The sequence below is a fragment of the Pelecanus crispus genome, chromosome 2, assembly GCF_030463565.1.
Source record: "Pelecanus crispus isolate bPelCri1 chromosome 2, bPelCri1.pri, whole genome shotgun sequence".
Classification (NCBI taxonomy): Eukaryota; Metazoa; Chordata; class Aves; order Pelecaniformes; family Pelecanidae; genus Pelecanus; species Pelecanus crispus.
Window position 1 is genome coordinate 43,077,005 of NC_134644.1, and position 21,945 is coordinate 43,098,949.

Consider the following 21,945-nt stretch of genomic DNA (forward strand, 5'->3'; position numbering starts at 1 on the left):
TAATAGTTCATCTGGTGATTTGATCTTTATGTGGGAAGGCCGCCCTCGCTGTTTTCCTCCAGATAAATACAAATCAGGGAAACTCCACAGACACACAAACGTGCAACAGTTTCACTGTATAAATTACATATCTCACAAATTATTGTATTTCTACTTGGAGAACTGTAAGTTTCCACAGGCAGAGCATAGATGCCAGAAGACTTTCAGTTCAGGATTCTCATTTGCTTCCTGGCTTCAATTAAGAGAAAATTAAAACAGCATCTCTGTACTGTTTTATTCTGTCTGTGATTAGGACATTTGTCAAATACCCTTTTCAACTGTTGAACTGGAATTGACATTATTGCTGACCACTGTATATCATACTCCTCTTTGCTTTCTTTAACCAGTTAAATACTTCATCTTCACATCTCTTTTTAAATCCACTATACTCAACTTTGTGCAAGCTCAGCTGTAGAATGCCCTTTATCTGGAAATAAAACCTTCTCTGTGAGGCTTTGCTGTCCTAATTCTACTGTTTTGTCGTCTTCTTAATCATACTCTTTGCTATTGCCCTCCTTACCACTGCTATGTTATTCCATCTTTCATCCTTCAAAAATATTCTACACTTGTAAAATTAAATTGTTTACTCAAGAAGCTATTGATGAGCAATTTTGCAAAATGCCAACAACGTTCAAGCTGTATGTATACAGATTTGTCCAGATGCTACCTTTCCCCAGTACATGCATCTTTCTCCACACTCAAAAACCTACCAGCTTGCCTTCCTAAATTCCTTGGATGGCTGTTCCCATTTCTCAAATGCAAATAGCTACTGTGCAGAGATTGCCTATATGTCCCTATATGTTCAAGTCATTAAATTCAGCTCCTCACTCACTGCCAGGAAACCACCCATAACTGGTTGAAGGAGTCAGGCAATGCTGCGTCCTCTATCGTATGGAGTTTTGCACATTCTTTTCCAAAACAGGCACCCTATTCTTGTACATTAATATATAATTTATACATTAATATATAATTTATACACTGGTATAACATGTTAAATATAAATAAATTATATATTATATAGAATTCATGTTTTCATAGGAATGGTATTGCTTTCAGTAATAATCCCTCCAAAAATCTCAGACAATTCACTTGCAGTTGACACAATCTTTACCATCTTTCACCCAAAGTTGCAAAATTTATAATTCTAAGCTAATTAAAGGTCAGCTCACATGCTGGAACAGATAACAACGGTTATCACTTTTGCATAAATGTTGAATTATTTGCAATTCGTTCCCATTTGTTGAACTTCAAGTCAGCCTTGTCTTTGGCCATACGCATTGCAATTCCCTCCTACCAGGAGGTTCTCTTCTGGCTCATGGTCAGCTGGACACCATCGTATGCTGGTAGGACCAGCTCAGTCCTCAGAAGTATTCACCTTCAGTGAGTGCCATATGTGGTGTTTTACTCCTACTTCAAATAACTTGGCTGTCAAGGCATACAAAATTAATTCTAAATGCAAGAGAAGAAATACATTCTCTGAAGTAGAAAAGCTTGCCAAAGGCAAAAGTAGCATTAATAAGGAAATTGTAATGCTCATTTACTGCATGGAACTTTTCAATATTTCTCTCAAAGTTCTGTAATAGCATATCCAGTGAGAACCCAAAAGGCAGGTGCATGAAACAATCAGAAATACTGACCTACCAAAAAAAGGGTTTTTACCATTTGCCAGTAACAAGCAGTCATGCAGACCTTCACTCCCTCCGCGCAGTCTGTGGGCACCTCCTAAATCAGATTCTCCCTTTCTACCAGTAATTTTCAGAGTTCTGCAAGTCACATATACTCAAAAACAACAAAAAGACATCTGCCTACAGCCACAACAGTGAAAACAGCAGCTTCCATAGAGGACAATCATCACTAGCACTTGACTGCACATCTTGTGGTTTGAGTTTACTTTTGATGTGCATAGCTGGGAGGGTGGTTTATTTGGAAGAATTCTTCTGTTCTATCTGTAAACTTATACCTAGAAAGTTTACTATGTTTGAGGAATAAGAGTCGATCCTCCTGGAGCTATTGGCATAAAACCAACAGAAAGCAGAGAAAACATAAATAAAAAGTACACTGCTATGACATAGGTGTGTGGACCTATATAATTTGGGACAATTTGGACTCTCATTACAATAGTGAAGGAAAACCTTAAGAATTTCACACATTTGAAAAACCCCACAAACTTCTTTAAGATAATCACATTAAGGGTATATCTTAGCAACAGATATATTTATCTAATAGAAGAGTCTGTAGTGTGCCAGATAGCAATTTGAATAGGAAGGTGGAAGGACCACCAAATCCTAAAAAGGAAAGGCAAGAGGTGAAGCAGGAGGGGAAACAACATTTAAATTCTTGCCTTTGACAGTAAGGCTCAGATTTAACTGAGGTTATGAGACTAAATAAAGGGGGAAGAATTTTTGGAACAGCAAAGACATGGAAATCAGTGTATTGTGAAAAGAAGAGTGAGAGAAAGAGAGAAAATATGGTAGTGTATTTAGAGTTTTTTTCCTCCCAAGACTGGCAACAGATTTGTGGCAGACATACTACAATGGGATAATGCCAGAATTATAAATAAGAATATAAAAAGTAAAGGGGAGGCACAACCAGCTAAAAGTATCCAAGAAAAAAAAACTTTATTAAAATGGAAACAGAGTGATAACATCTTATAGTTTGGATAAAACTGGTTTATTCCATAGGCAGAGGTTACGCTTAACTTTGTGTATGTCCCTCACCTTCTATATTCTATTCTTACTATATTAATTTGTGGCAAAACTTGAGCTTTAAGATTATCCAGAGGATGGCTTAAAAAGCAAAGAGAAAAGATTTTTCCATTTTGACAGGAAGCAAAAGAGATGCAGAAGTGATGCAGCTAACATATGTATACAAAACAGTGAAAAAAAAAAAAAGCATGAACAGACTTTTGCTAAATACAGCTATTAAACATATTTTCATTCATTTAACTGTAAGATTTTTTATTGAAAGCATTATAGCCATTCAGGAGTGCCTTTATTCATGCATCAAAATGATTATGCACATGTCAAATATCTATTATTTCAGGTCTTACTTGAAATCAGCATGTTCTCAACCTCTGGGAAAACAGAATAATTAATCAAGTTGACATAAAATTGCTCTCCAAAACATTCAGAAGCAAGTCAACAAATAAGACTTTTTCTTGCCTTTTCCAGAGGAAAAAGAAAAACCCAAACCCAAACCTTACTTGTAAACAGATGTACCTGAAAACAGCCTGAAACCAAGCAGCTTTAAGCTTTAAGGTTATTCACACTTCACAAATAAAGATTTACCACACCAGAGGAGAGAAACGACAGTTCTACCTTGTTATAGACTCTCACATCAAGATATTCACTGCAATCCTATCACTGTCAAATCTGATTAGAAACCTGGGATCAGCAAGCAGGAGATTAAAGGCTCATCTGAGAAGAGGGAACAAATTAAATTGATGAAAACTGCCCATACTGTGTCAGTTTTACAGAAACAGCCATCCAGACAGAGGGACTATTGGAATTACAGATACGAGTGCTCTCAGTCTCTCTCTGGCTTTGAAATGTAAATGAAAACTGCTGGAATTCTTGAACAGCAAGGGCTAACTTTTTGATATATATTGTGGGAGTCTCCCCACATTAACAAGCTTTGTGGAGCACAGGATCAGCGTTATATTAAACAGAGATCCTTGCTGATCCTTGGGCTTTCACTGTTCTTATTGGTGAATTTTTTTTGCCATAGGCATTATAAGCATTCAATTTCTATTCTGTAAGAAAATTAAGTACTTATTGCTGGGTGGTCTGTTACATATGTACTTAAGGTGCTACATGAGCATGAAGGTCATTTGAGCATTTATCTACCTGAAGCTGCTTTAGAGAAGCCACAGCCCAAGAGGAAGAACTGGCCAGCTGTAAAAGCGGTACGAAAGCCTAGAAACAGAGGTTTATGTACATCATCTCTGTTGGATGGATGGCTGAAGGGTTAAAGAGCAAGATTTTATTGCTCAAGAAGAAAAAGGATTCGGGGAGGGTTAAGTTGCCTTTCCCACTGCCACCCAACTAAACAAATAAATTATAAAACCATAGAATGGTTTGGGTTGGAAGGGAACTCAAAGATCATCTAGTTCCAATCCCCCTGCCATGGGCAGGGACACCTTCCACTAGACCAGGTTGCTCAAAGCCCAATCCAACCTGGCCTTGAACACTTCCAGGGATGGGGCATCCACAACTTCTCTGGGGAACCTGTTCCAGGGCCTCAGCACCTTCATAGTGAAGAACTTCTTCCGTAGATCTAATCTAAATCTACCCTCTTGCAGTTTAAAGCCATCACCCCTTGTCCTATCACTACATGCCCTTGTAAAAAGTCCCTCTCCAGCTTTCTTGTAGGCCTCCTTCAGGTACTGGAAGGCTGCTATAAGGTCTCCCCAGAGCCTTCTCTTCTCCAAGCTGAACAACCCCAACTCTTTCAGCCTGTCTTCATAGGAGAGGTGCTCCAGCCCTCGGATCATCTTCGTGGTCCTCCTCTGGACTCACTCCAACAGGTCCATGTCCTTCTTATATTGGGGGCCCCACAGCTGAACACAGTTGTGAGAGCCATAAAGAGTTAATGTCTCAAACATTGTGATGCAGCAAGTTAAGGTCTGTATAGAGACAAGTTAAGGTCTCCATAGTGATAAATTAGGGTCTGCACAGCACCACTGAGCCACAGGTGAGAAGCTGATTGGTGAGGAGCCGGGAGGCCAGAGGATGCACAGTTCTGCCTTCTGATGGCCAAAGGTCATGCAGAGTTCATTTGAGGAAGGGGCTCAGGACCAGCTGAAAGACCCCTCGCAACCACCCCACACACACACAGTGGCGCCTGCACAGAAGATGAAGAACATTGTGGAACAAGCCTCAAGGGGGGTGAGGCTAGAGGTGGGGACTAGTCTATAAAAGACACAACTTCAAGGAGCCACGTGTGCACCCCCACCACCAGAGGACTCCATGCTGCTGCTCCAGACCTGCCTCCTCCACTTGCTGCCAGCACAGCTGGAGGCCCTGCACTCCAAGAGCAGCATGCCCACCACTAGAGGACTGCCAGGTTTACTGTCGACATCACAGGATCCAAGGGTGGTGGTGATATATCTCTCTCTCCTCTTTCTTCCTTTTCCTTTCCTCTTACAAGTATTTGAATTAGAACCCACATTGCCTATTGTTGCGCTTTCCTGATTCGGGTTGCCTACCATTATGCTTTCCAAGTTCAGGTTGGTGTTTACCATCAATAAAGTGTTTAATTGATCATTTAGTGTCATTTCACCTTAATTTAGCCCAAGGGAATCACAGAACCTCCACGATCCTCTCTGGGCAGCCCAGTTTGGGTCACAACAACAGTACTCCAGGTGGGGTCTCACGAGAGTGGGGTAGAGGGGGAGAATCACCTCCCTCAACCTGCTAGTCACGTTTCTTTTGATGCAGCCCAGGATATGGTTGGCTTTCTGGGCTGCTAGTGCACATTGCTGGGTCACATTGAGCTTCTCATCAACCAACACCCCCAAGTCCTTCTCCTCAGGGCTGCTCTCAATCCACTCTCTGCCCAGCCTGTATTTGTGCTTGGGATTGCCCTGATCCATGTGCAGGACCTTGTACTTGGCCTTGATGAACTTCATGAAGGTCGCACCAGCCCACCTCTCAAGCCTGTCAAGGTCCCTCTGGATGGCATCCCTTCCCTCCAGCGTGTTGACTGCACCACACAGCTTGGTGTCATCAGCAAACTTGATGAGGGTGCATTCAATCCCACTGTCCATGTCACCGACAAAGATGTTAAACAGCAACAGTCCCAATACCAATCCCTGAGGAACGCCACTTGCCACTGGTCTCCACCTGGACATCGAGCCATTGACCACAACTCTTTGAGTGCGACCATCCAGCCAATTCCTTATCCACCAAGTGGTCCATCCGTCAAATCCATGTCTCCAATCTAGAGACAAGGATGTCATGCGGGACAGTGTCAAATGCTTTGCACAAGTCCAGGTAGATGACATTGGTTGCTCTTCCCTTATCCAACAACGCTGTAACCCTGTCGTAGAAGGCCACCAGATTTGTCAGGCACAATTTGCCCTTAGTGAAGCCATGTTAGCTGTCACCAATCACCTCCTTATGCTGTCTGTGCCTCAGCATAGTTTCCAGGAGGATCTGCTCCATGATCTTGCTGGGCGCAGAGGTGCAACTGCCTGGCCTGTAGTTCCCTGAGTCTTCCTTTTTTTCCCTTTTTAAAAACAGAGGTTATGTTTCCCCTTTTCCAGTCAGTGGGAACTTCACCAGACTGCCACAACTTCTCAAATATGATGGGTAGTGGCTTACAACTTCATCCACCAGTTCCCTCAGGACCTGCAGATGCATCTCATCAGGTCCCATGGACTTGTGCACTTTCAGGTTCCTTAGATGGTCTCAAACCTGATCTTCTCCTACAGTGGGTGGTTCTTCATTCTCACAGTCCCTGCCTTTGCCTTTTGCAACTTGGACGGTGTGGCTTGAGCACTTGCTGGTGAAGACTGAGGCAAAAAAGTCGTTGAGTACCTCAGCCTTCTCCATATCCCCGGTAACCAGGTTTCCCGTTTGCTTCCAGAGAGGGCCCACATTTTCCCTAGTCTTCCTTTCATCACCGACATAGCTATGGAAGCTTTCCTTGTTGCCCTTCACATCCCTGGCCAGGTTTAATTCTACCAGGGCTTTAACGTTCCTAACATGATCCCTGGCTGCTCAGACAATTTCTCTGTATTCCTCCCAGGCTCCCTGTCCTTGCTTCCACCCTTTGTAGGCTTCCTTTTTGGGGCTGAGTTTGTCCAGGAGCTCCTTGTTCATCTGTGCAGGCCTCCTGGTCTTTTTGCCTGACTTCCTCTTTGTTGGGATGCATCACTCCAGAACTTGGAGAAGGTGATCGTTGAAGATTAACCAGCTTTCCTGGGGCCCTCTTCCCTCCAGGGCTTTATCCCATGGTACTCTACCAAGCAGATCCCTGAAGAGGCCAAAGTCTGCTCTCCTGAAGTTCAGGGTAATGAGCTTGCTGTGCATCCTCCTCAGTGCCCTAAGGATCTTGAACTCCACCATTTCATGGTCACTGCAGCCAAGGCTGCCCTCGAGCTTCACATTCCTCACCAGCCCCTTCTTGGTGGTGAGAACAAGGTTCAGCAGAGCACCTCTCCTCGTTGGCTCCTCTATCACTTGGAGTTATCATCAACACATTCCAGGAATCTCCTGGATTGCTTATGCCCTGCTGTATTGTCCCTCCAACAGATGCTGGGGTGGCTGAAGTCCCTCATGACAAGCAGACCTTGTGAACATGAGGCTGCTCCTATCTGTCTATAGAGGGCCTCATCCACTAGCTCTTCCTGGTCGGGTGGTCTGTAACAGACCCCCACTATAATGTCACCTGTCCCTGCCCTCCCTTTAATCCTAACCCATAAGCTCTCGGTCAGCTCCTCATTCATCCCCAGGCAGAGCTCCATGCACTCCAGCTGGTCACTGACATAAAGGGTGACACCACCCCCTCATCTCCCCTTCCTGTTCTTCCTAAAGAGCCTGCATCCTTCCATTCCAACACTCCAGTCATAGGAGCCTTCCCACCAGGTCTCTGTGATGCCATTAAGATCATAGTCCTGCAGGCGTGCACATGTCTCTAAGTCCTCTTGTTTATTCCCTGTGCAATGTGAATTTGCACAGAGGCATTTAAGTTGGGCCCCCAATGAAGTTGACTTACTGGCTGGAGTGGCTGGAATTCCTTTGTGCTGCTCTTCAGGTGCTCTCCTGCTGACCTGTGATCCTTCTCCAGGCTCTGGGCATCTGTTGCTGGCACTGGCATCAAACTGGTAGGAGTGGGATCAATTGAGGTTCCCCTCCCCTGGCAACTGTAGTTTAAAGCCCTCTTCACCAGCTTGGCAAGCCTATGACTGAAGATGCTCTTCCCCTTCTCTGATGGATGGACCCCATCAGCTCCCAGTAGACCAGGTTTCTCAAAGCGAGTCCCATGGTCTAAGTAGCCAAACCCCTGGCTGTGGCACCAGTCCTGTAACCCTTTGTTGATTTGCCATATTCGACTGGCCCTTTCAAACCCCTTCCCTTTGACTGGGAGGATTGATGAAAAAACTGCCTGCGCTCTAGAGTCCCTTACTGCCACTCCCAGGGCTCTGCGGTCCTTCTTGATACTCCTCAGACTGCTTCTGGCTGTATCACTTGTTCCCATGTGAAACAACAGCGGCAGATAATAGTCAGTGGACTGTACAAGGCTTGGTAGTTTCGGTGACAGCCCTGATACAAGCCCCTGGTAAGCAGCACACCTCTCTAGAGTGCAAATGGTCAGCAAATGGGTGCCTCTGTACCTCTTAAAAGACAGTCGCCTACTATTACCACCTGTCGCCTTTTCTTAGTTGCGCTGGTTGTTACAGAGGGAGCAGATCAGGCTGCCTTACTCAGCTCCAGTATCTCTCCTGGCGTGATGGGTCTTTCCACTTCAGTCTGCAGAGCGGTGAAGCAGTTCTGCAAGGGCACCTCAAGCTTTGGGGGAAGTCTCTTTTTCTGGCTGGTCTTTGCTGTTGCAACCATCCATTCTTCTGCATTATTGGCCACCCTCCCTTCTGTGTGTGCCGGGGGGGTAGTTTTTAGCTGTTTGCCCATGGGTCCGCTGCACACTGTGCTTGGAACCAGCTCTCTAACTCCTTCCCAGCCTCCTTGATGTTATGTAGCCTTCTCACTGCCTCCAGCTGCTCGGCCACCTGCTGCAGGAGGTCCTCCACCTCGGCACACCTTTTGCAGGCAGGTCTGCTGCCTATCCCTGACCCAGGAGAGAGGTCTAGGCACTTCCTGCAGTCTGAGGTCTCCACTGCAGCCTCTCCCTTCAGCAGCTCCATCTGGGTGGAGGCATTGGCTACCATTGGGGTAGATGGTGCAGAGCCCCCAGCCGGAGCTGCAGCCTTTGCTCTCAGATGAGTACCCACCATTCTGCCTTGAGGATCAGGTAGGATGAGTGCCCTTGACCTGCACAGAGGGTCACAGAATGGTGCCTGGTTGCTGGGTTGTGTACTTCAAATCTCCCACTCGGCCAGTGGAACGTCCCTCCCTGCACGCCCTTCCATGCGAAGTGCCGCATCATGCCCTGGCGTTTGCCTGTCCTGGTCACTCAGGCTCCCTGGGGATGCCTTTTGTGGGAGCAGGGGATGGACACCATTACTCCTGGCCCACCCACACTTTGTCAGCTGCTCTTGTGAGAGCTGTGGGCTCCTGGCGGGTCTCTGTGCTCCCCTGGGGTTTCTGCGGCTCAGGAAACCCCCCTGTACGCTGTGATCCCCCGCTCTGCTGTGGAACACGCCTGCACCAGAGGTGATCACCTCTGCGATGACAGTCCGCTCTTTCAGTTGCCACAATGTGATTTGCATTTGCCCATTACTTTTTACTGATTTTACAGTTTAGCACCGAACTATGTTTTGAACATGAGACGATGCAACTTGAAAATGGGTATCCTTCAATTGCCTGATGCTCTCCAAAACCATGATCTTTCTGAGCATGTATAAATACATTACAGAACAGCAAGTAGTCTCAACCTCTATAAGCAAAGTGACATGCCTGAAGTCTCCCCTTCCAAGAGCGACACCTCAGAGAGGAGGCAGACACACAGGCACTCCACACAGTACCTAATTCTAATTTGAGAGCTATGTGGGCCCAAATCCGTGCCTATTCCTTCATGCACAAGAGCAGGTGCAAGCACATTCAGGGCACTGTCTCCTACAGCATGCAAGAGTCTCTCCCAGAAATGCACTGGGTGTAGGAGCAGTGGATCATCAGGACAGAGCAAGTTTAATTTCATTCTCTGTGAACTGCAAATGCAATTTCTCTTGCTGCATCCTGGGAAAAGTACAGCAGCAAAACTATCCTCCCATGGTGGATTTACTAAAGTGACTTTTTTAAAAATGAATGGAAAGAGAGAAAAATAAAACCTATGCAGAATAAAACTCCACTGCTTATACATTTTTTCAATTACACTGTCTAAAATAGAAGTTCCACTCTGACATTTTAAAAGAATTTATTTTCTTTCAGCTATCGGTAAAGATAAAAAAAAAAGTTTGGGGTGGGGGCGGCGGGGAGGAAATCACTACACAGGAAGCCAGAATAATCATTTTCCCCGTCCTCTCCATCCTCCCACATTTTCCTTTATGGGTTTTTCTGCTTTTACTGCCTACATTCTTCACCTGAAGTCAAACCCTCTGTTTATGGCATCACAGTGGTTGCTGTGGAGGTGATTACGATGTACAAAGCCAAAAGTGATGAGTTCAAATTTGGAATGAGCAGCAGCATCTCAGGAAATCTGTCTAAAGTAGTAGGAGATTTAAAAAAAAAAAAAAAAAAAAAAAAGAAAAGAAAAGAAAAAGAAGGAAAAAAAACCAGAGCACAGATATTGAAAACAAGTAAATTAACTTCTTAAATGACTGTTTGCCATTGACTTTCATTATCACAACTGTTTTCAGATATGTTACTCCAATGGTTGTAGAGACTAAGTGCTAAACTATACATATGGAAACAAGCACACAACATGAACAGACAGCGCTAACACAGATGGCAGCTGAGTTCCTAGCCACGCTCCTCAGTAGTGCCTGCTGTGATTGCTATATTCTTCTGTAGCAAAAACATACAACCAACAAAATGTGGTAACACAGACATGCACTATGCAGTGCTGCTCTGACAATGAAAGTACTTCATGTCACCCTTCATACAGCACATTTCTCTACCCCAAATTCAAGACTCAATCAGTTATAGCCAGAGAACACAGATTCCTGAAAAAGCTAGTAGTTCATTATAATTCCTTCTGCTACACGGATTGGTTTCATACACACCTTCTTGCACATAGACACATTTAAAAATACAACTGTTGAAATACGAGTGCTAATTCTCAAGAACTATGTTAAAGATTACGAACAGGAGAAATGTGTCTTGCCATTTGCATCACAAAGTCAGCCACTGCCAAATTTTCACAACTTTGGTAGCAGATAGAGTCCTTAATTTTTCCCTACATTAGGAAAATCATAAATTACTTAAAGTAACTGAATTAGTTTCTAAACCGTGTGTTGCCCCTAACTTTGACACCTGAATTATTACTGGGAGTGTAAGGTCCAATAAAAACCATTGAAAAAAGATTTCCAAATCATACCTGTACTGATAGAAATGCTTACCCATCTACTTGTTAAAAGCAAAACCTGCAAAGAGCAGTGGGACAAAGACAAAATATCAGATTAAAAAAAAAAACAAAAACCCAACAGTTGGGGACAACACAAGCAAGAGAAAAATTTCAAAACTGAGACTGTAATGGCCACAGAATTCAATGAAAGATCTTGTTAAAATATTATTAAGCAAAGAAAGTGACTCTCTAAACAATCTTTTAACACAAGTGTCTTGAGAGTGCCCATGGTCCAATGCATCCTATTACATGACTACAGAAGCGTTAACAAATTAATTACACCAAATAGCTGAATTTATTAGGATATGCAAGACAATGACTGTTAATACCAGAAATTATAAAGTGCTTCCTTGGAAAGAAAAACAGTACTCTTCTATATCAGGAAAATACATTGCCAGCAAGGTTGTACTACTGCATCCAGGCTGTGTTGCCTGACAATTTCTTACACAGCAATATTGTTGGAAAACAGTGAAATTCACTGGTAGGTTTGTACACAAGACAATGCCAGGACATAAAGATGAAATGGAGCTGCAGCTTCTTCAGCACATTCCTCAAGCCAGACGTAGGAGACACCCAGAGAAACCTCCCCACCCTGCTGGCAGGGTGGCATATGGAGCCTCAGAGCAGGCAGCCATGCTACTACCCCAAAGCTGGGACCCAGAGAGCGCTGGGAGCCCAGATCCAACAGGACCGTCAGGGTTCCAGACTACTTGACAAAGACACCAGAGACAGACCCCAGAAAGTCTGTGAAAGGCTCCTGATGTTCACAAATGTGTTCAGTAAACATCCGGGCTGTAGCTAGAGGGCTGCAATTTGGTTATGGCTTCCTTGCTCTTGGCTGCAGAGTTCAAAAAGTGCAGTTAGAGTTCACTGAAATGCAGAATGTTTGGTTCATGGACAGTTTTAATCTTGGTTTGTTTTTTTTGTTTGGTTTTTTTTGCTTTTTATAAATCTGATTCGGACTAGAGGAGTGGCTGATTCATAGGAATACACTGAGCTTGTATTTACTTCTACAGATTTGTGGGCAACTACCCAGCAAGCCCAGGGCCAAGAGGCACACAAGCTTTCTACTAACAGAACCTAGAGAAATGGCCTCTGCTACAGAGCATGGTGCAGGAATGCAGGCAGACAACACTTAAATAGATCCAACACTAGTTCTCTTCCTTCAACACTGTTGAAGAGATATGTACCAGATATTGGTGGTCTTACTGTAGAAGAGAGTAAAAGGTAGAAACGCATATTGAGTCTGGACCTCTAAGTCAAGTCCGATGCATACGGGACACAAGCTCAGCATATTTAAGGAAGAGACAAAGCAAAACAGAGCGGTCTGAAGATTGAAGCCCTCAGCCCTGTAAAAAAAAAAAAAAAAAAAACCAAAACAAAACCAAAAACCACCAAACAAACAGCGAAGCATTATCTTTCAGTCTCTTTCCATAATGGCCAAAGACCTCTGTGCTGTAACTACACTGGAACATTTCAATTAGTCAAGTTGCCAAGACCCTTCTTGTCACAAAATCTTACCTGCACTTCTGATTTCTGCAACAGATAGTTGCAGGGCCAGATACCTGGCATACTCTTCTGTATTTCTCGAAAAGTTACTATGTTTCTAGGTGCACTCTGAAAAGGGATTGCAAGCCTAGGAACAGTTATCACTCTTTTTATTCAGACTGCCATGCATATAAGCAAATTACTAGCTTCTTATGGTATCCTTTCTGGAACATCCCAAAATGAGGCAGTTTGCACTATGTTTTGCAAGCAATACTTCAGATCACCAGTGGAATCATTTTAGCACCACTTGCTCTTGGCTTGACCTCTAGGAAGACAGGGCCATTATCTATAACTCCCACTTTTCCAAAGTTTTCTGGCTCAATTTTGATTTTCAACTTGTGAAAACGTAACCAGTTGCCAGATTTTGTGCATTCTCCTTCCTTGGATGTTTTCAAGACTAGAGTGAAGAAAGCCCTGAGCAACCTGATCTGATCTCTCACACCTGACACAGAGCAGGGGACTGGAATAGAGACCTGCCTTAGGACCCTTCCAACCTGAATTATGCATTCCTCAGGTTTCCACTAGATATGTTTAATCTAATCAGAACTTAATGGATCTAAATATTTTAACTCGATTGGGGAAAAAAAAAAGTCATATACTGTTGTCATACCATACCAATAAAGAATTTTGCAACTTTCTTCTTTTTACACTGAGAAAGTAGTAAAATAGAGTTTCAGTTCCCAGCATATAAAAGCCATTGGCTAAAAATGTCCATCTACCATCAAATTGGCATCATGGTGCTACAGGAATAAGGTAGAGAAAAAAAGCTAGCCGTGATCCAGGATGAATCTTCAGATTCACCCTCCCTGCAATGGAACAACTGCTCAAAGCTATTAAGAACGCCGAAAAACTCTCAGGTGTCACTTAATCACCATTTCTGTGAGATCATTTGTCTGCTTCAGTCCCTGGAACAAGTGGCAAAACAGGAGAATTCAAAAAGCCTGGAAAATCAGCTCACCGACTGATACGGTGCATACAGCAAGAGCTATGTCCCACAAGATAAAGTCCTTCCAAGATTAGACTCTCACTCCAGTCACTACAGTTTCTGCAAGGTGATCCTTTTCCCACCTTTACATTTGTAATATAGCCCTCTCCCAAAAAGTAAAGTAATTGAGCTAGGACTAGCTTCCCCGCCTGGACATTATGAAAACAAAAGCTACACACACAAAAAAAAAAAACCCAAATATGCTCCTATTCTGATCAGACCGTTACCACTTCTCAGCAAAAAATAACAAGATGTCCTCTGTTGCACAATGAATAAAACCAGTGGCAAGTTCTTTTTTGCTTTGTTAGAACTTGCCTTGGTAGGCCAAAGGCTTGAAGCAATTTAGGCTGCACCCAGCTGTACCATTAATACAAACAACTGACCATCCCTCAGGCTACTTCAATGTTAACTGAAATCAATACCTGGACCGGGAGCAGCCTGCCGTAGAGAATCTGCAGAAGTCCAACCTCATCCAGACTGGAAAACACCATGTTTCCCTAAAGCATTTCTTGCATTCTAAAGAACGCTTTCCTCCAGTTTTTAAATGGATTTGCAGATCTGAATATCTCTTGGAATTCCAAATAGCTAGACAGCCAAAAAAATCACACCTCTAGCTTAAATAAAAATTGAAGATTGCATTACCATCCCCTCTAACTCAGGCTTGAACATTATAAGCCATATGTTAATGATGTTGAGACGTCATTATCAGGATGTCTTGTATTTAAAAATGATGCAGAAGCCCAGAGACATTCTGCCCAGCACAGAACACAGCAACTCATCTGCTTTGTGATCCTGGCTGATGTGAATGCACCACAAGGGTGCCTTGATCCTTCTGCATACAGCTTCTCGTTACAGAACCTCCTTTCACCTACCTCCTAAAAAATTTTACTCACACCCACTTCTTGTCTAGCAGCAACCATGACCTCCCACATGAAACCACAGTGACTATCAGCCAAAAAAGAAGAAACTGGTGAGGACACCTGGCTATACTACGCAAATTTACTCAATCCAACTTCTGGAGAAAGAGTGTCTTCTCAACCTTCCGTTCCTCCCCCTCACTACAAATGCCAGCAGTTTAGACAGCTCTGTCGTTTCAGAGCTTCAGAGTGAAAAGTATCAAACAAAATACTGGAATGGTTTGTACAGCAAAGCTCAATGCAGTCATTGACAATAACAAGTCTTTTTTCTCACTTTTTTCCACAGGCTCTTGGGTTTGTTATCACGAACTAACAGTTCTACTTTAATCTGCCTTCAGGAGAAGGTTCTACCCACTAATTCCTACTCCTCATTTCTACTTTCCGATGTTTTCTACAGAAATGTGGCATCAACAACTCTTAATGAAAATTGGTCATAGAGAGCACACAAAAATATTCTTAGATATCACAGTGCACAAGACAAGACCACAAAGCCATCTTAAAAAGAACACATATGTTTTACACAACAGTTTATTTATTAAGCAGATCCTTCAGTATTTACCTTCCAAATGCAACAAACTTGTTTTTTTCATGAAAATAAAGAAAATAATTTCCATGATACCATCACAAAGTAAGTTAAGGCTACATGCAATTAAATGAGTCAAGGTACAGCCAGTGTAATACTTTTTTAATAAAAGGACATTTATTTGCAAAACACTCTGCTTAAATAGCCAACAGAGTGCTATCTGCAAGCCCACTCACATGGCAAGAGGTGTGAATTTGCATCTGCTGGCACAGCCTCCCTGCCACGTGGCCCCTTCATTTGCACCGTGTCACTTGTCTGCTCTGTTAACATTATTAATCAAAGAATGCCACTATAGTTTTGTTTCCCTTTTTATGTAATGCTTCAATATTTTAATCAGCACTAATTTAAAATCCATCAACAAAACGGAACATATCAAAGTGAACCTACAATAACAACATTCCTGGTTTAACTGTTACACACATAGGAGTGTTGCAACTCTGCTATGAGTTCGTATGATTAGGAATACTACAGCCTCTACCCAACTTCATATACACAGAGACAGAATATGAAAATGCTACCCTACAGTTTCATGAGAAAGAGAGGTTGAATCATAAGAGGATAAAGATATTCCAGGTTTTGTGATGGCTTATCCTGCTGCTGCTCAGAACAGCACTGGGTAAAGTCCAGCCCAAATACATATGGGAAAGCAGTCAAGAGTTGCCACGGTTCCAATCACTTATTATGGCGACATGATGAAACAAATTCAGTGCATAGACAGACATTCCAACTTTAGTTAATGGACAAGATGATTCATTGTTATAACATGGCAAAGCTAAATGGAAAGACAAAGACAGAGACACTAAACCAAATACTAAGACTGGAAACTTCCAGATGTGAGTATAAAATGCCCCTGAGCCAGGGTTACTCAAAATATAAAATACTTCAGAATGTACTAAAATGAGATAGTTTCTATAGTTCTGTCAGAGTAATCACTTCACCTAGCTTCACAATTTTAAAAATTGAGAGCCAAATGATCAAGAAAGTGATTTCTTTTTCCCCCTTTTAAAGCACACCTTGCATTTCCCAGCAAAGTGATTTGTGACCTCTGTCTGATTAAAACTCTCCAAATCATCTTAAAAAAAAAAAAGATCAGAAAAATAAATCTGGTTATGGAATGGAGGGGAAGTCTTTGGTTTCTTAACTACATTTCTGTGCCAAAATTAGATTTAAATGAATATCATGAAACTGTATTTGGAGTCTGCTTCTAAGATCTAGATGGTGGGTTTGTCATTCTATTGTAAATTCAAATTTAGGATAATCCATGGATTTGTAGCTCTGATTACTTACTTCTAACTGTGTGAATTGTAATGCAAGGTTTTATCAGTATTTATCAGTATCATAAATAACTTCTTCTGTGAACTAGGAGGGGAAAGGCACATACAGCCATGTAACAGGTATCTCCTGGTTTTATCATGAACATTTCTAGCCATGAAGAGTATTACCTTTTTTACAGTAGCACCACTGTGAACTAATTTGAAAAACAAACAAACAAACAAACAACCCAAACACAAACCAACAGCAAAAAAAAAACCCCAAAACATACACACAATGGAATTTAACTCCTAAATCAGATGAGTTCTTTAAGAAGTTGTAACTATTATGTATATGGTCTGATTAAGATAAGTAAAGAGGTATCAGCTGCCACTTACATAAGGAAAAAGCTAAGCAAGTTAAAATATGTTTGATAAACCAACCCTTCTTGCTCTCCAGGTCAAACCCTTTACCCATCCATTTGCTTTGAAAGCCATGGCTTCACAGCAAGGTCTGCATTACACATGGCAAACACATGCTCATTGACTACTGAGATCCCAAAAGTGTCTGAGGCATCAAAGTGTTACTAGATCTAAGTAGAAATAACATCAATATTCATACTTTCTGAACATATAGGCTAGAAAAATGTTTTAAGATTCAAAGTCTACCTGCAGATTATTCCAGCTGATCACAGAAAAAAGGTTGACTTGCTTCAAGAAGAGAACTTCTATTCTTTTAGATTAAGCAGATTTATATATATATATAAACGCCTACACAAATTTCAGACATTTACTTTTACAAATACTACAATAAGCCACACATAAAAAGTGAGGCGCAGAGAACTACGCCTCCAGCAAAAGAGAAGATTTGGTTATGACTACTTCAATATGACCAAGAACATTAGTTCTCAGGAGACAGAGAAGGAAAAAAGGAACAAGCCAACAGAAAATACTGAAGGACATTCTTGAATATTTCAAGAAGAAATGTGTGAAAATGAGAACATATGACACTAGAAAGCTCAAGCACAACTTGATTTCCCTACTATCAACTGTACAACTAGTCCAGTCCGGTCCAGTAGCAACCAGAAGTCATTAAGTGCATACATCTAAGCTTATACAACAGGAAAACAACAGACAGGTTTGTAGGTTTTTTTTCTCTCTCCCCATTCTTCCATCAGTTCAACACAGTTAAGAGGAGTCCACTTCTCTGGAACAATAACATGCTCATTTCTATCCTTACCGCTCTACAACCTTTCTGTTACACTCAGATGGAATAAACACCAAACAGAAATGGAGACAACAGCTTTTGTCTTGTTCTGTGACACCTCTAGACAGGTGAAGACTACAACTGGTCAGCAGGTCCAGGTGAAAAAGAGGTCTGTGTTGCTACAGCTCACATTTATTTATCCAGCCTACCTGGGCGTGATCCAACATATTGGCATGGTATCAACTGATTTCATTGTGTTAGCTGAAGCACAGAGAACTTCCACTCCCCAGCCTAAATTTGGCACATTTTGTGAGCAGTTTAAAAAAAAAAATCAAATAAATTAAGAAGCAATCATTTTCTGTCTAAAGTATCGCCTATGTGTACACACACACTCCTCCTACATGTACTCCCAGCACTATTTACTTGTGCTATTTTCCGCTGGTAATTGTTTTAATACTAAGGATGCAGAACTACTTTTTCACTACAAAACTTTCGCATAGCTTTAAAAAGGGATATAAAATACTGCTTTCTCGACAGAAGTTATTTTTGGTGGTGTCAAGTAACTTAAAACGTCTTTCTGTTTCACAACTTCTAGTCACAAACTTTCCATATCTACTCCTCAAGGGAGGGGACTTTTTTCATACAAGTATTTCAAAGTTTTTTTAAACAGTACAGTAAAATACTACTTGATTTACACTGTGGTTTCCATTATGCTACTCCTTAACATCTTCTGCTTAGAGAGTACCTGTAATAGAATTCTGGCTGTAGTCACCCATCTAGGTTTTCAAGCTCTTGGGAGATTTTAGAGGTAAGGTGCCAATGCTAAACCAACATTAAATCATTTAAAAACAGGTTTTTACAAGACCGTTACCATTCATCATCTTAACAGGATCTTGAACTTTTTGCTGGAGTCTTGACAAAGACTTTGTTTACTGTCTAGACCACAATGGGTGGAAATGCTAGTCCTATGTTACATTGCTTTACACAGTATGAAACTACAAAAAGTGTAAAACAAGAACTTCTGCACATGAGATCATAGCAAAAATTTCATATTTGTGTTTTAAAATATTTGAAAAGTTTAGAAAAGTCTCTATAATTACTCATATAAAAGGTGAGAAGAATGTCAAAGCTGGCAAATACTTGTAACTTGACTCAGTTAAATTGCAGGTTTGCTCAGGTGTTCATAACTCAATATGCACCCTGCCAGTTTAGACCCTTAATTGATGCCCAAATAAACATATCTTAATCCAAACATACACAGAAATATTGTGCTTGCTCTTCAGCTGGTGTCAATCGTAACACTGCCAGTGAGATCCATAGAGCTATGCCACTTTTTACCAACACAGGCTGGTGGCCCACTGAAATGGTTTTGCAGCAAAAAGAGAATAGCAAAGAACAACATTACTTCCCAAAATTGAAAGTATTTCATATTTTCGATACCTCCCAAAAGTGAATAGTTCTCACTTCACTTTGATAATTGCATGCATGCCTGTATGAATGAGTCAAACCTGTAAGTCTGTTTGCCAGTTAAAAAATTGCTGACAGCTCACACACCACAATTTCACTTTTAGATATATCTTTCTTATAACCACTCTAATGTTTTAGCTTAAACATTTTCAGTAAATTTTCCATTCCTGCATGAAGTGGTCAATACAGTCTACAAAAGCCGAAATTTACTTAAGAGTCCATTCTTGGAAAACAGAGTATTTCTGTAACTTTGAAAATTTAAGCAGCATACTAAAGTAATACCACACTTCTTTTTCTCCCCAAAAATCTCCCTGTAGCACACCATCAATATTGGGCACACACAAATTACGTCTAATTTTGTTTTTACCTTACATTTGGAGCTGTTAACGGATAGTAAATGACCTGGTAAATAAGTTCAGTGCACCTTGCAAAGACAGTACAGCAGAAAGAGTGATTATCCTTAAAGCACAGCTGAAAATTAATTGGGATGCAAACTATATGTGCTGCGGTGTAATTTAGTGTTCCATGTTGTTACAGTAATTATTTAAATGAGAATTGTCACATGATACTTTACAAAACATTTATAAGAAGCAACTCTAACAGACTGACACACACCACACCTTTTTGTTAAGCTAAATTGGAACCAAGTTATAAAATATCTCCCTAAAATAACTAATTTATGGTAGAGCTACTTTGATAATATTTTGATCACGGCAGCGTACTGCAGTACTATAACCTCTGCCATAACTGTGTAGCTGTATCAGTCAAAGGTTTTTCAGTTTGGCCCAACACCTTACACCACCCAGGCAGTGGGTTCAATTCTGGCTCTTCTCAGGTCAGCGGCAAAATTCCCACACACTTCACTACATCCAGGATTTTGGTCTACATGCCTAGCTACTGTGTAACACCCATGAATAACAGGTATATAACTTAAAGGGATCCCACCAACTCTCTTTTTCATGCGAGTTATTCCCCACTACCAGCATTACACTCACAATTAACAGGATAAATATTTACAGCTATTTTTAAACAGACACTTTTATTCTCTAACTGGATAACACTTAATTTCTTGCACAGTCATTTATTTTAGAGGTTTTTTGATACCCACGGACAAAACCTTTGCTCAGACTCTTTTAGTCTGTTTCCTCTTTGCCTTATGAAAGGGGCACAAACAAGCAAAAGAGAAAAGGAGGTGTGGCTGCAAAATCACTCTAGCTCAGAAATATCCAGGTGACGGTGGGAGAAGCAACTTCTAGTTTTCTTTCATTTCAGACCTGCACTTGCATGGTATTACTTTCATGGCAAGCACCTTCTTCAGAACGCCGTCGCCTAAGATGCCAGGCTCCCCATCATCCCAACATTTCTGTCATCAAGATTACTGCATGCGTTACAGCGCTCCATATGCTTGTGAAGAGTACAAATTACTCCTTCAGCCAAATTATTTTCTCTGGAAAAGGCACAAAGTTACTTTGGGGACCGACATATCCGACAACCAACAAGCACAAATCAAAGGCACAACTCAAACACAACTTAAACTGTTACTTTACCCTTGAGGGGTTAGGTCACAGACTTCTGCAAGCACATTTACCCAAATCACAGGTTTAAAACCCACGGGGAACGCACAGCTAGAACAAATTCTAGGGAGATTTCCAGACGCTGCGACCATACCTCCACAAGCAGTTGGGTTTGTTCATCAAAGCAGACAACGGCGACAGCCAAGAGGTACAGTAAGGAAACTGTACACGACAGATTTGGCTCTGAGTAACCGCATTCACCGTTCAGCACACGCAACGGGTCACGAACCTGAACACTTGTTCTCAACAGTTCGTGTGACACCGCTCCCTTCTATGTTCTCCGAGTCAGGATCTGGGTTTGGATGAACTGCTTGCCTGCTGGTTAGCCCTGGAAGGGAGCATCTATCTCCCCGACCAGTTAAGGGGGGGGACAAGCGCACGCAGGGCAAGTATTTGTAACAGCGCTGCCCGGGCATTAAGACCAGACAGATGCAAGCCAAAAAAGATTTCGAGGACTCTTCCCAGATTCGCTGGCGTTTGCCAGGCTGCAAACGCTTTCTGCAACAATCAAAGAAGCCGCTGTCAAAGCGGGATGCCAAAACGCAGGCGAACGCTATTCCTCTCCCCTAGCCTCGGTACGCGATAAATCAAAGGCACGGGGCGCAGCTCCGCGGAGTTCGGGCGCAGGGAGCTCGCCTCCCTTCGCACCCGCTGAAGGGGAAAAGGGAAAAGAAGATCCCCCTGCCCCAAAGGAGCCGAGCGGCTAAAACAAGTCACAGACAAGTTGGCCTCGGGGGTGCCCCGCGCGGACCTCCGGGGCTCCCCGTCCCACCTCGCCGCGCTCCCCGCCGAGCCCCGCCGCGGCCGCCCCCCTTACCGTGCCGCGGCTGGGGCTTGCCGCCCGCCGGCTTCTCCTTCCTACAGCCGCCCGCCGCGCTCCGCATCCGCCAGCTCGCCGCCCCCCTGCCCAGCGCGCCGGCCATGCCGCGGGCGCGGGCGGGGGCGGGGGCAGCGCCGCGCCGCGCCGCGCCGGGCGGGGAGAGCGCGGGGGCGGCGATGGAGCGCGGGAAGCGCTGCCCGGCGGCGGCGGCGGGCGGGAGCAGCGCGGTCCCGGCGGGCCCGCCTCCGCCCGGCCCGGTGTCAATCAGCACGGGCGGGCGGGCAGCGCGGAGCCCCGGGCAGCGCCGCCCCGCGCCCCCCGCCTGGCTCCCCCGCGGCGGTGTGCGGGGCGCCGGGGGACGGCGCTTGGCC

At 43.1% G+C, this 21,945-nt stretch overlaps 1 protein-coding gene across 1 annotated transcript in view; it reads right to left on the reverse strand.

Moving 5' to 3' along the window:
* The window catches only part of ZNF385D (zinc finger protein 385D), a 454,445-nt gene extending 432,768 nt beyond the window's left edge, over positions 1 to 21,677 (reverse strand). Inside the window, exon 1 of the mRNA XM_075705630.1 lies at positions 21,572 to 21,677. Coding sequence (XP_075561745.1) covers positions 21,572 to 21,677 — 106 coding nt within the window. The remainder of the gene's footprint in view (positions 1 to 21,571) is intronic.
* Positions 21,678 to 21,945: the final 268 nt, after the last annotated feature.